This window comes from Candoia aspera, chromosome 7, assembly GCF_035149785.1.
Source record: "Candoia aspera isolate rCanAsp1 chromosome 7, rCanAsp1.hap2, whole genome shotgun sequence".
NCBI lineage: Eukaryota > Metazoa > Chordata > Lepidosauria > Squamata > Boidae > Candoia > Candoia aspera.
Genome location: NC_086159.1, coordinates 46111588 through 46128845, shown reverse-complemented (window position 1 = coordinate 46128845; position 17258 = coordinate 46111588). Strand labels below are relative to the sequence as shown.

General features: G+C 36.6%; 1 protein-coding gene across 4 annotated transcripts; it reads left to right on the top strand.

Moving 5' to 3' along the window:
• The first annotated feature begins 1251 nt into the window (after positions 1-1251).
• Positions 1252-16373, top strand: RAB3IP (RAB3A interacting protein). 4 transcript variants are annotated; one of them, XM_063309145.1, is made up of 10 exons: positions 1266-1568; positions 1702-1963; positions 6694-6789; positions 7302-7379; positions 8291-8494; positions 10686-10814; positions 12431-12543; positions 14396-14495; positions 14598-14667; positions 15968-16373. In XM_063309145.1, the coding sequence occupies exons 1-10, from the start codon at positions 1318-1320 to the stop codon at positions 16048-16050; spliced, it is 1386 nt and encodes a 461-aa protein (XP_063165215.1). In that variant the 5' UTR covers positions 1266-1317; the 3' UTR covers positions 16051-16373. The 4 variants fall into 4 exon arrangements, with proteins under 4 accessions (XP_063165217.1, XP_063165216.1, XP_063165215.1 ...); XM_063309147.1 differs by lacking the exon at positions 14396-14495 and having other exon boundaries at positions 1252-1568; XM_063309146.1 differs by lacking the exon at positions 10686-10814 and having other exon boundaries at positions 1263-1568.
• The last annotated feature ends 885 nt before the right edge of the window (positions 16374-17258 follow it).

Sequence of the window (17258 nt, the reverse complement as noted above, 5' to 3'; positions counted from 1 at the left end):
TGCTGAAGTGTATTCTGATAGATTAGTGCTTTTGAGACTTGTTATGTCCTGACTAAGCAAGAACCATGCTGAGACTAGGAAGAAGTCTCTAGTGCTTTATTATTGCTATAGTAGACAGAAAATCCTACCAAACTGAAGAAGTGTGGGAAAACCCAGACAGATAAACCCCCAAGAGTCAAGGCGGGTCTGTTCTGTGTCTCTTTGAATGACAGCTCAAACTCTCTAAACTATGCATGCGTTTTTGCCCCTGGATATTGGCCCCCTCCTGCTCACCATCAGTACTCATGACATGTTAGGTCCCTAACCACTGCTACTTTGATGGTGGGCAGGTCCCCATGGCAGGCATTTTACAACAATGCTCATGACACACTCTCAAAATTCTAAATGCACCCTTAAAAATAGGGGGTTCCAGTGCCTAGAAAACGAACTGTTAAAAATATGATTTCAAGTAATCTTTCATTAATCCTAAATTACTAATGGTAACATAACTCAATCAACTCCGTTTCATACATATGTAAAACAGATAACTGAAATCTTTAAAAATGGGTATACTCCTTTGCATCTTCCCACAGAAATCAGGACACAATGTTTGATTTTTTTCTTCTTCTTAAGATGTTTATTCCACCTTTTATTTGAAAATAAATGCAAATTGAGCTTTACTTGAGAGAAGTGGTCAAATTGAGAATTGATAGATTGAATGATTCTGTATCTTTAACTTTTAATAGATTTTATGTAAAAATTATTTGTGTCTCACTTAAATATCGGTGAACTGATCTGAACTTTTTGATGTCTGTATTGAATATATTGAAAAGCCAGTATGAGTATGGGAAATAGGATTGCAGAATTCAGGGAAGTATGTAAAATAAAGGATAACTATGTTATTGATCTTATTTAGGAGGTATGATTTATGAAAGAAGGGATTTTGACCCCAGCTTTAATCTAGGACATAGTTTGTGTGGTTTGAATTCAGAGTTTTTTTTACGAGCAAATAAGTCCCCATGTCCCTCCTTTTTACTGCCTTCTTCTCCCAAATATTGAGATTTTTGGAAATGATTTATGTGGCTTGGCAAATGGAATGAAAAATGCCAGAAATGACGTTCTTTATTCTGTATATGAAGAAATAATTTTAGGATCCAAGTGTGTATGTGTGTATACACACCCAATGCTATCTTAAAGTTGCCAATATAAAGTGATATTTATTTCTGAATATTCAACAAAATTAGTGCCATCTGTTTGTAATTCAGGGATGGGTGACAGTCCAATAATTCACGGTTTTGGGTTGTTGTTTTTTTTAGATCTTCATATGATTTTTTTATCATGGCAAATGACACTTTGGAAGGTTTTCATGAAGTGAATCTAGCTTCCCCCACTACTCCAGATCTTTTAGGAGTGCATGAATCTAAAACTTCTGAAGAACCTACCTCACCCACCGTTATTTACCGCCTTCATCCCTCAGCAGTGTGCTCCCTGCCTATTCAGCCAAGTGCTCTGAATGTGACTGACCTTCCTACACAACCCGTCTACTCATCTCATAGGCACCTAAATTGTGCAGAAACACCAGGTATCAGGTTGGTTGTGAGAAATGATGATTAAACAATAGTAATTAACCATTTCATGTTATCAGTGAATGCCTTTGAGTCTTTAAAAATTGTACTCCATGTGTAATATATTACTTTTTAAAAATACACTCTTTTTTTACAGCATCAATGTTACAGAAACTGTACCCTGTTCTACCTCAGGAACGTATGGTGGGTTATCCAAACATGATAATTCCAGGAAGGACAACTGTAGTGCAGAGAGAGAATTTTTGCAGGGTGCAACAGTAACAGACTTTTCTGAAGGAAGAGATGACATTTTTGGGCTGAGCACAGATAGTCTCTCTCGGCTGCGAAGCCCATCGGTATTGGAAGTGAGAGAAAAAGGGTATGAGAGACTGAAAGAGGAACTCGCTAAAGCTCAAAGGGTAAGAATAATATATATAGAAATACATACAATGCTATTTCTGTGTAAGTGCAGAATGTTGGTGTGGGGTAAAATGTTCAGAATCCCGGTAATCCTATTTTCTGCCTAGTCTGCCCTCTCTCCCTAAATATACCTTTCATTATAAACCAACAAAATATTACACTGCCCTTTAGACAGCTTCTGAGCCATTTTACTATTTATTGAAAAACAATGTTATATTGCTATTAAAACAATTTTTCATAACACACCAATAAAAATAATAAAATTAGCAAAATTGGTCAGTTAACCAGATAAAACAGCTGTGAATATTGCACTGTTTTCTTGCATTGTTTCAGGACTGTATTGTGTAAGCATTTCTTCATTTTTCTCTTTTTTTCTCTCTCTCTCTCTCCCTCCCACCCCGTTTTGGGAGTATTAAATATTATTTAATATTAAGCCAGATGTTCTCAAATTGGGACGTGATTGGGGAGGGTGGAGGGTAATGAGTCATTTTAATTTATTAAAAGATAGGTGGCATATTTATTTCTTGTCCACCAATATTTCCATTGAAAACAATTGTTTATTCTTGTAATATTAGCACAAATCTATTTATCATTTTAGGGGGTTGTAGTACTGCAGTTTCAGAAGCCTTTATGCCTTAGAAAAGGCATAAAAATATTAAAATAACCTTCAGATATTTGGAAAGTACACAGATGATTCTCAGTCATGGCAGAGTATTCATGGAGGTCAGAAACAGATGGGCCACAAACAAATTGTAAGAGATTAAAAAATATAGCAATAAACAAAGCTTTAGTTCCCAGAGCTGGAGGCATTACTCTCAAATGCCAAGTGGAATCAGAGAGTTGGGAGGGACATTTAGGTCACTGAGTCCAACCTCCAGTGCTCAGTGTTGGAATCCCAATTAACTTCTCCATGACAGATGGCTGTCTTGCCTCCACTTGAACACACACAGTGAGGGGAACCCTCCACCTGTTTGGTATTTGATTTTCCTCTCAGACTGTTCTTACTTGATAGGAAGGTTTTTTTTAGCATTCATTTGGAATATGCCTTCCTGTAACTCAAATCCATTATTCTGTGTTGTGAGCTGTGGAATGAAAAAGAAGTCCTGACTGCCTTCTGTATTAAATCTTTTCATGTATTTTAAGAGCACTGTTGTATCCCACCTCACCAATCTTTTCTCAGAGGTAAAATATTTCTTCTGTCTCTCTTCAGAAGCTTAGTTTGTAGTCCCTGATCATCTTCGCTGCTCTTCTTTTCAAAGTGGGTACCCAGAACTGGAAGCCAGTGCTCAAAGTGGGCTCTAACCAAAGCAGAATGGAGTGGAATGACTACTTCCTGTCCTTTAAAATTATACTTTTGTTGATGCAGCCTAAAATTGCATCTGCCTTCTTAGCAGCCATATCACATTGCTGGGTCATATTCAGTCTTTTGCAGGTACAATTACCAAGCCAGGTAGTTTCCCTCTCTTCTTACATTTGTACATTTGATTTCTGTTTCCCAAGTGAAAAACTTTGTAGTTTAAACCCTGATTATTTTCTGTAACCTATCAAGATTGTTTTGAATTTTTCTGTCTCCTAGGGCATTAGTTATCTCACTCAGTATGCATTTACAAATCTGACAAGCTTTCCCTCTGCTTATCATCCAAATAATTAATACAAATGTTGGAAGGTTGAGGCCCAAGGATTGATCCTTGTGGCCACCTGCTTAGTACCTTTGTGCTGTTTGATGAAGAACCAGTGATGAGCTCCTTTGAAAACAGTTTTTGAGCTAGCACTGTTTCCACTTAATTGCCTTGCCTGCAGCCTACATTTAACTATCTTGCTAATTAATATGTCATGGGGTAGTTTGTCAGATGAAAAGTCAAGGTGTGTTACGTTTGTAGAATTCCATACAACAAACAAAACAAAAGGAGGCAAGATGACATTTCATGGACATTCATCATAATGTGCTATTTAATGTGCGGCCGAGCAGGGTATCATGCACATCTTAAAATTTGGGTGTAATAGGATACATCTGGAAGACAGTGAAAAATTCGCTTTCTTTGTTTTTGCTTTTGCTTTTGCTGTGTTCCTACCTTTAGCATGGAATACTCTATCTACAGCCTGGTAAAGGTGACACTTCAGCTATAGAATAACTAAAAGGCATTTTGTAAAATTCAAATTTATTTTTACATAGGACTTCTAAGAAAGTGGGCTGTACGTTCTCTCCAAGGTTTCTAGATTACAATGACTTATTCAGCCCAAAGCTATATATTCTGCCTTTTTCTAGAAAAGAAGGATGTTATTTTAGATTTATGATCTTGATACTGTTTGTTCCTGTGCTACAGTCTTGGATCTACATCATGTACTATATTTAACTGATTTGAATTTGATGAAGTGCCTGATGGATACTTCCCTCATATAGCATCACTTTGCCTGTTCTTTCTCTCTCAAATCATACATGACAAGGGTTGGGTAGCCTATATATACGGGTGAAGAAGAAGAAGAAATAGCTCTCTCATTATTTTTTCTTTCTCCTTTTTTTGGTCAGAGCTTCATTACTATTATCAGAATTAGCTTGAAGCAATTTAGTCCAGGGCTTGCCTTCTCAGCTTTATTTGCCATCAGAATGATTGCTACTTTGCAATTCTGCTGAATTGTAATATTTTTATAGCTCTTTGGAGGCTGATACAGAAATGCTGAGGAGTGTTGTGTGGTGCAGTATTGATTCCAGAAGCATGATGCTCACCTTCACAGAGAGGTCCTTTCTGTTCTGGTATCATGCAGCCATCGCCTGGCTTTATGTTTCTTAATATTTACTGCCCCCTAGTGCTATATGTTACCTTTAACACATATTCTGTTAAAGTGTAAAAGATTAATGCCTTAGGGCTTAAATAGGATTTTTTTTTAAAGTATTTTTTACTTTATTTTTTAGTCAACCAGTTTTTGTATTCATATTGGGCTACGGATATTTATGGTTTCTGTGAGATGTGGCTGGTGTGTACGTATGTGCAGGTGCCACAGACTTAGTTGTTCCTACCAATTCAGGTAAATGTTTACAGGCAAAAAAAAAAAGGAATGTGCAATATTGAAAATTGCAGTTAAACTTGTAGACATTATATTAGCTGCCAGATAACATGACCTCAGTGGGATGACTTGTCCATGTTATGTTATTATGTCCCAGGGTTCCTTTATCCTTTCATCTTTCCACCCTTTTTTGTTCAACTGTTCTAGCTATTTATCACAGTTCTTTTGATATTTGTTGAGTTTTCTGGCTGTGGGGAAGGCTATTACTCCAGTGTTTAGCAGAACTCTCATAAGGAGGATGTCAGGGTTTTAAGCAGTCCTTGGAACCTCAATGTAGGCCCCTCTCTAAATTTCTGGAACTTGCTGCTCCTGTGGTACTGAGCTAGATGAATCACAAGAGAACTTGACATAGTATAACTGAAATCTCGGGAAAATGTTTTATTGGACTGCTTGGGCTAAACAAGGGGTTAACACTTTAAACCAGTTGATTTTTAATGGTTGCTTTAACAATTTTGAGAGATTGCCTTTTGAGTTTTAGTTGCCTTCAGTACAGTATATGCTTGGCAATATATACAACTGAAACATGTCCTAACTGAATAATTTAGCCCAAATGGTTTAGCAGCCTGTGAGTACTTGAAATTTTGACTTCTTTAAGAAATGCTTCACTTTAATTGTATAAGGTATTAAAAAGTGAAATGGAAGTATTAGTTATACCTTGATTTGTGGAAGGAATTGAAAAATGTGAAATAGCTGCTTATAATTTAAAAATAAAACGAATTCACCATAAAACATTATTTCAGGTTTATTTGACCCATAAAAGGATATTTAAAAGTGGTGGAATTTAGATTTCTTATCTTGATGATATAAGCAGTTTAACTTACATGGTTTGGTCTTGTTCTGTTATAGCTTTATTTTGGTTTCAAATTTTAAAATATATGTTAATATAACTTTGGGAAGAAATATTATATTTAAGGATCTCAATATGATATTGAATTACGTTCCTAAAATATGGAATTTGTAATCTAATGAAGAACTTTGTCTTTATCAAGCTTGGGATAAAACAAAGAGGATACTCCTATATAACTGGAAAGAAAGTCACTCTTGTGATTTTAAGGAATAGATGCAGGATATGAGTTTGTGACCTATTTTTGAGAACCCTTTATGGTCTAAAATGAGAAGATGTCACATTGTGATTTAATGATAAGCTCCCATTTGTTAATTCCAAGTAGACATTTATAGTTACCATATGGACCTTTTCTTTTTGTTAAGTTTTTGTTATGTTCAATTAACTTAACTATATTTTTTCCTTCACTTTACTATTCAATGTGGGCTTTTTCCTTTTGTATTTCAGTTATTTTAACAATTCAAATAAAAAATAAAAAAGATACTGATCTAGATAGACCAACAATACATTAAGCAACAAATCTTTTGGTCTTCAGCCTGCTTCTTAGACCTCTCCCACTTGTAATACCACTCCAGGAGAAGTAGTGCAGGAAATGGAGTAAAGAGGATAGAATATCCTTCATCTCCTGTTTTCTTTGTTCTATTACATATTAAAAATGGATTCTACTCATCTTGATTAGTTATTAAAAAAAAAAGACCAGACCCTGAATGAAATGCACATGGTTGCTAAGGTGCATATAATTTGAACCTAACTTCCATATTCTGTTGAGTTTGCAAGTTAAGGCTGTCAGTTATGGCTGTCAAAATTAACATTTTTTCATAGGAGCTGAAACTAAAAGATGAAGAATGTGAGAGGCTTTCCAAAATACGTGATCAACTTGGCCAGGAACTGGAAGAACTCACTGCTAGCCTGTTTGAGGTTTGTTTTGAGGACTTTGCTATAATATACTCTAGGAATGATATGGCTAATTTTCCCCCCGAAATGGCAAGTTTGGGAAACAGTTTGTGCTTATGAATTTTGCATATTCAAAATGAAGAAACTTTCTCCATAGGTTAGACTTTATTCAAATATAATGGTTTTGATTTTTCCATGTAGAATGACATTCTCATTGTTAGCTTCTCAATGGTAATAAAGCCTTAGTGACTGTCTGGATTTACTTAGATTCATACTTTCAATTCCTGTGCTGTACTTCAGTAATTTTAAGGCATGGGTGACTTCCCTAACAGTGCACTTTAAGAGTTTCAAAAGTAGTGTCAGGAACAGCTTGCAATCACCAAAAAGATCTACAATCTTATTTCTGTCTTACGCTTTTTATAAAGGTTAAGGTAAAATAAAATACAATTTTTTAAATGGATATATTGGGTCCTGTTTTACATAAGTAGGTGAATCTATGTGAAGTATTTATACCATATAAGCTTTGTTTTCAATAGGAAGCTCATAAAATGGTGAGAGAAGCTAATATAAAACAGGCCACAGCAGAAAAACAGCTGAAAGAAGCACAAGGAAAAGTGAGTTCTTATTCTTGATATTATGGCCACTATTTACAAAAAAACTCTCTCTCCCTCCCCTCCCCCATGCTTCTAAACCACCACCATTTGGGAATACAGTTCCCAGTGGGATTATTATTTTGCATATTGGCTTAAATGACATTGCAGTGAGCATCCACAGTTTGGGTTCTCTCAGCAGCGATCCAGTTTGTTGTCTTCAGAACTGTGAAGAGCTTGTTCTCCTTTCCCTGAAAATTCATTTTGGGATTTACTATAAACTCTAAGAACGAAGGCTTGGTTTTTGTATTGCAATATTAGTTAGCACTTCTCCAAATTTTATGAAGAAATCTTAAATCAGTGAAGCAGCAGATAAAATTTGGGAGAGTGCAATTGACAGGGCATGGATTCAACAATTTTTTCCTGCACTTTTGGCAAGAAAATCATCAGCATAGCCCTTAACTGTGTCCCCTTCATGGTTTCTCTTTCTTTCTACCTTTAGCTAGATACAGATTTTATATTCCCTATGTTATTCAAAATATAACTTTGTATTAAATATATTCTTACTAAAAGAATTTTCTATAATTCTATTACTATGTTGTACATAAATATAACACGTATACATAGTAATACATAAATGTTCAAAATATACCACATTTGGTTGCTTTTCTGAATCAATAACCTTGTTTGTAGCTTGTTACCTATGTATTGAAATCTTGATTTTCTGGGGTTGCCTATTGTTTTTTCTTCAATCATATTGGCTATGAAATGAAGCTTATACCCTACATCCATCCTTTTATGATTACTCCAAGGACAGCATGCCATGTCTTCTCTTGTCATAAATCAGCAAAAACAATAGTATCTCATCTTACAAATTTTTACAGACGTGCAGCATGGTATGTTTCTAAGGCTTTCTTCTTTTGATATATACTTAGATTGATGCACTTCAGGCTGAAGTAGCAGCTCTGAAAGCATTAGTGCTATCTACTTCTCCAACATCACCAACAAAAGAGGTTCAGTCTGGTGGAAAGACAGCCTTCAAAAAAGGCCACGCAAGGAACAAGAGTACAAGTAGTGCAATGGGTGTCAATAACCAGGAACTCACCATGATGCAGCCAATTGTAAAGGACTGCAAAGAGGTACTTTAAGAATTGGATAATAATTGCAAGACACACACACAGTACATATGTATATGTATATCTATGTATATCTATATGTATTTATATATTTATATTTATATTCATTAAAGGTATACATATTATAAAGACAGTTAGTGGACTAGTGGACAATTAGTGGACAATTAGTAAATGCTGTCATCAGAAAATAGTGTATGTATGTTTTTCCCCTAAATAGCTTTCCATATTTTAACTGTATGGCTGGGTTTACACATCATGCCAAGCCTACTGTCTGTAAATTTTCTTGAAAGACAAACATTAAAGACTTCAAAAGGCCTTACTGTCTGAATTTTCAAATAGTTTTTTATTTTGACATCATCAGCAAGTATGGCCAAAAAGGTTTGGTGAAATATAGAGGTTAGGGCCTGCAGAGATCACTGTCTGCTTTTACAGAAATGTCCTTGGTTATGATTGGAGCCCTCTTCCCCTGCCACATGCAACTGAAATGCTTCAGTAGTGACTTTGGATAGGTGGGAAGCAAGTCTTGTTTTACAAAAAAGTGTAACTGGAATAGCAACTTGTTAGGCCTGTGGCTGTGTTCATGTGAGTGAACTTTGAATGGAGCTTATTTTTGACAGGAACTGATTTTCTCTGTTTCGGTTTCAGCCACATACAAGGAAATGCTATACTGAGGAGAAAATCTAACTTTCGCCATATCTGTCACAGTCTGAAACCTGACTCTGTAGTTTGAATGATAAAGTTGCAGCTGTACATTTGATTTAGTATTAGCCTTCAGTTATATTGTCTTAACAAGGCTGCTTCTTATATTAAACAGGTTAGCTGTTGTCAGGTTTTTGTGGGGTGGAGATGGAAGTAAATGCCTGGTGGAAAAAAGTAGAGAAAGAAAATAGAATCTCTTTTTAAAAAATTGTAGAAAAAGTCCTAAATTAATGGCGACTGGAGGAATCTCAACAGTATGCTGTGTTGGGGAAATCTCCCATTCGGTGCATCAGCCAACCAGCTTGCCATCCACTGTTTCATTCCTTTAAGCATCCAGTTTTCTTTATATTCCTTTTCTCCAATAGCCAGTTAGAAATATATGGCTACTGAGCATGCTCAGTCCACTTTTCCTAAGTGGACTGAGCATATATAGAAAACTTCCTATACAGTATTTGCTATGTATCCATAAATGTCGGTGTTCCCAGAGGTTGTTAATACTTCCTTTGTATGGTACTATTTTGGCTTACACTAGCGCACGTCTCTTAAATCATAAATAGAAGAACTGATGATTGAAGTATGAACAATGGTATATATACATGTACAGGTAGTACTCGCTTAACAACCACAGTTGGGACCAGAATTTCAGTCACTAAGCGATGCAGTTGTTAAGCGAATCTGACCCGATTTTATGACCTTTTTGCAGTGGTTGTTAAGTGAATCACTGCTGTCATTAAGCAAACCACATGCTCGTTAAGTGAATCACATGGTTCCCCATTGATTTTGCTTGCTGGAAGCTGGCTGGGAAGGTTGAAAATGGTGATCACGTGACTGTGGGATGCTGTGACAGTCATAAATGTGAGCTGTTTGCCAAGCACCTGAATCGTGTTCATGTGACTGCAGGGATGCTGCTATGGTTGTAATGGCAAGGACTGGTTGTAAGTTGGTTTTTTCAGGACCGTCATAAGTCTAAACCATCGCTAAACAAATAGTCGTTAAGCGAGGACTACCTGTATGTGAATATTAAGAACCAAAGATAGAAGGTGGCAAATAAATAACACTTTAGTTCAGCTTTCTCTGCTCTGGGTACACTTCAGATACGTGGGCTTCAGCTCTCAGAATTCCCCAGACAGCATAGCTATTGCTGAACAGTCTGGGAATTTAAATATGCACATCTGTAGGACACCCACTTTGGGGAAGGTTGCCTTAACTTGTCTAGTTCTGCATTTGGCGTCTTGAAGCTGCTGTGCACATGGTATGATAGAGTTAAATTATCTTGATTTAAATGGAAGAATTAAGCACCTGCAAATTAATGGGGATTTAGAGTTCTTAAGAAAGCTCTGCTGTCTGCTGAATGTTATCACTGAAATGCAGGTGCTGGGTACAAGGGTACTATAATGTCTATTATTTGCTGATTATGGTCCGGTACAATATGGTATAGTACGATTCTTGAATGAAGATTTGGACTCTTATTTTGCCTCTTTTATTTCAATGCTAGGCTGACGTGTCTCTGTACAATGAATTCAGATCCTGGAAGGATGATCCTACCATGGACAGGGCATGCCCTTTTCTCAATAAAATCTATCAGGAAGATATCTTTCCCTGTTTAACCTTCTCAAAAAGTGAGGTAATGCTTTGCAACCATATATTGATATTTAGATTGGCTATATAATATGAAAGAAGGCCTTTGAAACTACCATCACCAAGAACATTGATATCTTCAATCAGGTCCTAACCTAGGAAGCATTTCCACAGAATTAGAGGTAGGATTAATTCTGTTTGTATTGCACGTAGCTCTGGACCATCTTATAGTTAAGTCCATGCATATTATTTGATGAGTAAAGCATCACTCTGGATTCATTCCTGAGAGTTTCAAAGCAGCTACATTGAACCTTTGAACAGTTCAGTTGATATATGGCTAAAAGGAATGAATCTACAGGTAGTCTTCATTTAGTGACTACCTCATTTAGTGATCATAAAGTAACTTTACAACTGGTCCTCTTATGTATGACCTTCACGGGTCTGTAAAGCAAAAGAAAGCTGAAGTAAGATCATAAGCACAGTTGCAGTTTCACTTTGTGACTGCTTTGCCCAATGACTGAGTTGCTGGTCCCAATTATGGTTGCTAAACAAGGACTGCCTGTATAGGGTATTTAGCTTATGAGGCGCATTCAATGATTTACTCCACTCTTCAGAACCAGGGGCTGCGGCTGGGAACAGATGGGCTAGAAATACTGCCAATGTGTTTGAAAGTCCCATGTGTAATCCCTTGGGATCTAGTCTTTTTTGTGTGACTAAATTGTGTTAAAATGATAGGCAAACTATTTTAATGGAAAATATTGCAGTTATCCCAGATTATAATAAATGTCTTTCCCTTTGTTTCTGATACTGTACTACAACTTGCTATAGATCTTACTGCTTCTAATAGCTTATTCCAGTGAATACAGATGTTGCACTGGATCCTAATCTTATGAACCCAGCTTTATGCCAAACCAAGAATCTCTGGGTAGTTCTTCTTCTACACTGCTATTCTTCTTTTCATTAGCTTTAAAAGCTGATATGTTCATTTGTTTCTCAAATTGAAAGCCACTTATCCTGAAATACAGAATATTATACACTATGAAAGTAGTTATACACTTCTTTATTCTTGATCATAATCCAGAAATGGGCAACTGGTGACATCTGAGCTCTTTTTGTGTGGTGGGCATGGGCTACTCTGATACAATTCAGTAGCGTTTTGCCATTTAAAAGCCAGAAACAATTGAGAATTGCAAGTAAACACTAAAATGGGCTTTGTTTTTATCCTCTTCCCTGCCTGTAAAAATGTGAAAGAAAGAAAATGTGGAATTGTCCAGTATACTATGACTCTCATTTCCCAATGAGTATGGCCACTCAGATGTTCCTTGCTCTTGCAGTTCAAACCTAGGGCTGGTTCTTATGTTAAGCAATTGTATGGTTTTGCTCCTTCATGCTACCTCCTGCATTGTTCTGGTTTATATAAGAAGAACCATGATGGTGTCTGCCCTTCATGCAATTTCTGCTCCTAGTATAGCTTTTTTTTTTTTTTGGCATGGATATATCCTTCATGTTTTCATTCCTGTGCTTCTAAAATATTGAAGATGCTATTTATCTGTGAGAAGGGAAGTGTGTATCTCCAGATAGAGCTCATAGCATGCTTTGTCAAGTCTTGGGAAACATCAAGTATGGTGAAAACTACTACTTAACTCTGTGGTCTATTTTCAGCTGGCATCTGCTGTCCTGGAAGCTGTAGAAAACAATACATTAAGCATCGAGCCTGTTGGTCTGCAGCCTGTTCGATTTGTAAAAGCTTCTGCAGTTGAATGTGGAGGACCCAAGTATGTTGCAATGGAAAGGATCCTGTTGTGCCAGGGCTATATTGCTGTGTTTCAACATGGTGGCCTAGCTTCTGGCAGCCAATAAGAAATGACTAACATAGGTTTACCACAGATCAGAAACTCCATAAATGCTGCATGGAAAGCCAGAGGATACCTTGTTTCTTTCCCAGCAAAGCCATGTAGCCCCATTTGCTTCTATACAGAGAGGGAAAGTGATTGCCCCTACAGGTATCATCAGGGCGTGGAAGCCGAGGTGCCCTCAGAGAGATTGAGATTGGATGACAGTGTTCCTCAGACTTACTTAAAGATCCTAACTTAGTCTATGGGGTTTTGATTAATAGCCCAGGCTGGTTTCTTTTCTTAATAAAATTGGGAGCAGTAATAACATCGATGTGATGATTCTGAGGCTAAATTAGAGGTTAGAGTCGTGTGAATAAATATTCTGTATGCTTAAGAATAATTATGTAGTGAACAACGTCTTTCCAAGAATGTAATTTCAGTATCTTTCTAATATTTTATGTGGTATCCATGTTCTTTTGTTTATAAGGCAAATAACTATAACAAGAATAAATAGATGAAGATACTGGCACAGATTCTAATATTTGCATGGCAGCTTTTTATTTTAAATCTTTATGCTTTATCTCCAAAAATAATACTTTTTTACCATCTGCCTTAAATAATGGCAGTGATATGCAGGAGTTATAAAGCACATTTATTTACACTGATAATCTTAAGTTTTGCTACTTGCCTGGGACTATTGCCAGGCATCTGATATGCTCCAGGACTTGGAAGGGAAGCTGTAGTTATCTTTGTGGATCCCAGGCTCTGCAGACCTGTGGTAGAGGGCCCTGACAGTTAATTGGCTCAAGAAGCAAGGAGTGACTGAACCCTCTTCCCGTCTCCCTATTTTCCTGTGCTTTCTACATTTTCATTCTTTTATCCACACACCCCAAATTAAATACCACCATGACTGCATCCCCTTAGTTTTTTATGGCATAATGAAGCCTTTTTTTCCCCCAGGATCAGGAGTTTCACTGATCTCATTATCTGATTTCCCACATGGCCCTCCCATTGCATCTAAAGCTTGCTACTAGTAGTGCTTCAAATGGCACTTCATATCACTGGATAACTAGCAAGAGTTGAGCATCAAACTACCTCCATAGGGAGGTATAGCTAACATTATGGCTGAGTTAGTTCATACATTATACTAGGCCTTAAACCATTGCAAACCACCATGGTTGGGTTCATAGGAGATGCTAAGCCAAAGCAAGCTAAGTGTTTTATGCGAAGGGATCATGAATGGTTGAGCTGCTCTTAGAAGAAAAACTTTTTAAAAAGAACTTGGTAGCTGCACTGCAAAGACCAAACAGGCAATTCTGTCTGGAGTTGTAAATTTTACCTGTGTGGTTTTAACAGCTTTACAAAATGTTGAACGAACTATATAGTTCATAGTGGGAAAAACCACATTGCTTTTATATAGCAGATCTCATGAATCCTTCCAGCTGCTCCTGACTTAGAATTACGCTGAAAGCCCTTTCCACAGTCAACAGCTCTACCAGCTATTCTTAGCTTTGTTAAGTGTTGGAGAAATACAACTTCTGAGGCGGGGGGTGGGGGGGCGGTTTCTCTCTTAAGGAATTTAAAATAACTTTTTTTTCCCCTTAATAAAAAAGCTGGAGTCAAAACAGCACAGACACTATACAGCACAACAGTTTATAATTTACAATGATTTCTGTCAACAGTGGCGTAAAAACAGATGACAGGCTGTTCAGTAAACAACTGTGCCATAATTCAGTATTCATGTAAATTAAACCATAACCCATCTTTTAAAACCGTTCCATTCTGTTGACAGGAAATGTGCTCTCAGTGGACAAAGTAAACCCTGCAAGCATAGAATCAAGCTGGGGGATTCAGGAAACTATTACTATATTTCTCCTTTCTGTAGGTATAGGGTAAGTGTTGGGCTCTAAATCACGGTTTGTACATTTGGATCAGACAGATAATTGAGCATGTGGAATTCTAATTCTTTATCTCCCTCCCCTTCTTTTGTACAGATCACATCAGTATGTAATTTCTTCACATACATTCGGTATATTCAGCAGGGGCTTGTGAAGCAGCAAGATGGTAAGCTAAGAATGAGGACTACTATAAGAAAGTTGTATATTTCTTAGCAGGGCTGGTATATTTTTGCAGAAGGTTCTGGGTTTACAAATTCGGCCATGACTGCCAGAATTGTATTTTTGTTGAAAACTTGGGGAAGATACAATGTTCCTACTACTGCTGGAACTGTATCTCAGACCTCCTACTTTGCTGCTTTTATATATTCCCACATGGCATACAGCTAGTAATAAGAATTTATTTTTCATAATTAAGCTGACAGTCATCTGTGCAAATTTCAAAGGAGCAGTATGTAATTAAGCTTTTAATTTCTAGACAATGAGTGGGTTTCATGTAAATATGTCTACAGTTTTTTGTGACAGATCGTCTGTATCAACAGAAGGGGGGAAAAGGAAAATTCCAAAACAGTGTTTCATTCCCCTGAACTGGGAATACGGAGAATACATAAACCAGTATTTTTTTTTCTGCTAGTCCTTTACATCTTTTTGTGAATGCATCTGCACTGCACTTGGGGATTAAACTACATGAACTCTTTAAAAGTTAGGTTCAAGCATGCAAACTGATTTCATCTTATACTGGTAAAACATTTGTAAAGATGTAAGCATCATTACTTTACTGTCACTTAAAATCTATTTTACATCATCTCAATATTTTGTGTAAGATGAAAAAGTGTTGCAAGAGATTTGATGTGTTCAGCCTTAAACATTGGTTAAGTAATCTGTCATACCCTTTTATATCTGTATGCACAGTTGTTAATTCTAATCTTCTCTTAATATTTTACCAAACTTTAATACCCGTTATGAAGTAGTGAAAAGTTTTACTTTGAATTTTAGATGTTCTTATCTGAGGCCTTGTGTGTGTATCTTTTTTAAAAAAGTAAATAGTTGTAAGATCATGAAATAAAGAAGGAAATATTTTTATATAAACATAAAAAATGTTTGTGGGCACTTTTAATTAAAAATTAATTAAATGGTTTTAAGGCAGGGGAAATAATATAGTATAATTAACATAGTGCAGTAAGTTTGATGTGCCATTAGATTCCTCCCAAAATCTTGAATTAGTTGGAAAGATGAACTGAATGATGGGCCATGCACTGGAAGTCAAAAGTGGTTAGGCATGAAGCTGTCCTTAATGTAAAATACATTAATCTTTTTTTTCCCAATCAGTGCCTCTCAGTAGCTATATTATATTTAAATAGCGATTTTAGTATCTGAAAACTCACTTTTAACATTGCTAAATATCTCTGTTCACTGGGAACATTTAGAGACACATTTTTTTCCATAACATGTCCTTTTCTTTTGTGCAGTGGACCAGATGTTTTGGGAAGTAATGCAACTAAGGAAAGAGATGTCGCTGGCAAAACTTGGCTATTACAGGGAGGAGCTGTAACTCCAGCATTTCTGGTGCCTGCATGAACTTCCATAACTATACATACTTTTGAGCTGGTTCTAAGTCCATGTCTATTTATTTTGAAATGGGTCCAAGATGTCTTTTATGTGCAAATTGCACTACATACTCCTGTAATTCAACAAAATAATCTTACACAAGAGATTAAAGCTGGCAAGGCAAGAGAATTTGCAGGTGCACTTGTGACTGTAACTTACGACTGAGGAATTCAGGTGAAACACTGCTCAAGATTTCTGCTGATTTTTGTGTGTTCTAGAGAGAGTTTTTAATATAAGATTTCAGCTTAATAAAAGATTAAATCTGAACTCCCTCAGTCTGAAACATTCTTTTAAAAATGTGTAGTTTGTAAAATGTGTGGAAGAAAGTGATTATTACAGAAAACCAAGAACTATGGGCCTGAAATGGTTTTAGAACTGAACATTAAATAAATGGTGACTAATTCGTGCGGGTGGGGATGTAGCAAATGTTCATATTGAGGCATACATTTCCTTTAAAAACTAATTGATTGCTTGCAATAAGATGTTGATAGGAATTAAAAAATAATATCAACCACTGTTGATTTAGCCTTCAAAGTACTGAGTGCCTGTGAATGCTTTCATCTTCTGATTCTATTTAGCAAATCAATAATTATTTGAAGTATTTTTCTCTCCCCTCTACATTATTTGCTTTGTTGGGAAATGTAACAGAAGCACAGACTCTAAGGGAGATGGGACAGTTGTGTATGATCAGTTAATGAACAGAAAGGAGTTGCTGCTGAAGAAAACAACATGTAAAAGGTTCATCAGCCTTGAATAAAAATTGAAACACATGGGCCCTTGTACCAACTGAAGCTCCCTCACCAATAGCTACTGAGTAGACAAACTGCACTGTTAATAATGACAAGATTCCAAAATGCTGTGATTCTTATTGATCCATCACCTCTTTTTTTTACTTGACCATGTCTAAGCCTAAGAAGCTTTCAAAGTTCACTATTACTTCTATTTCCAACATTATGAGACCTGATCATGTCCTTTTCTATTTCTAGTTGTCATTTATCTTCCACTTAGTGTGGATTATGCAATTTGCTGCTCTGAGGCACATAGTGGGACTTGTCTACATTTCCTGGCCATGGTCCTGCAGTCACCATGCATGGTCAATGTGAGCTGTATTTGGCCTGGCAGATTCAAGCATTGCAAGGCTATTTTAGCGTT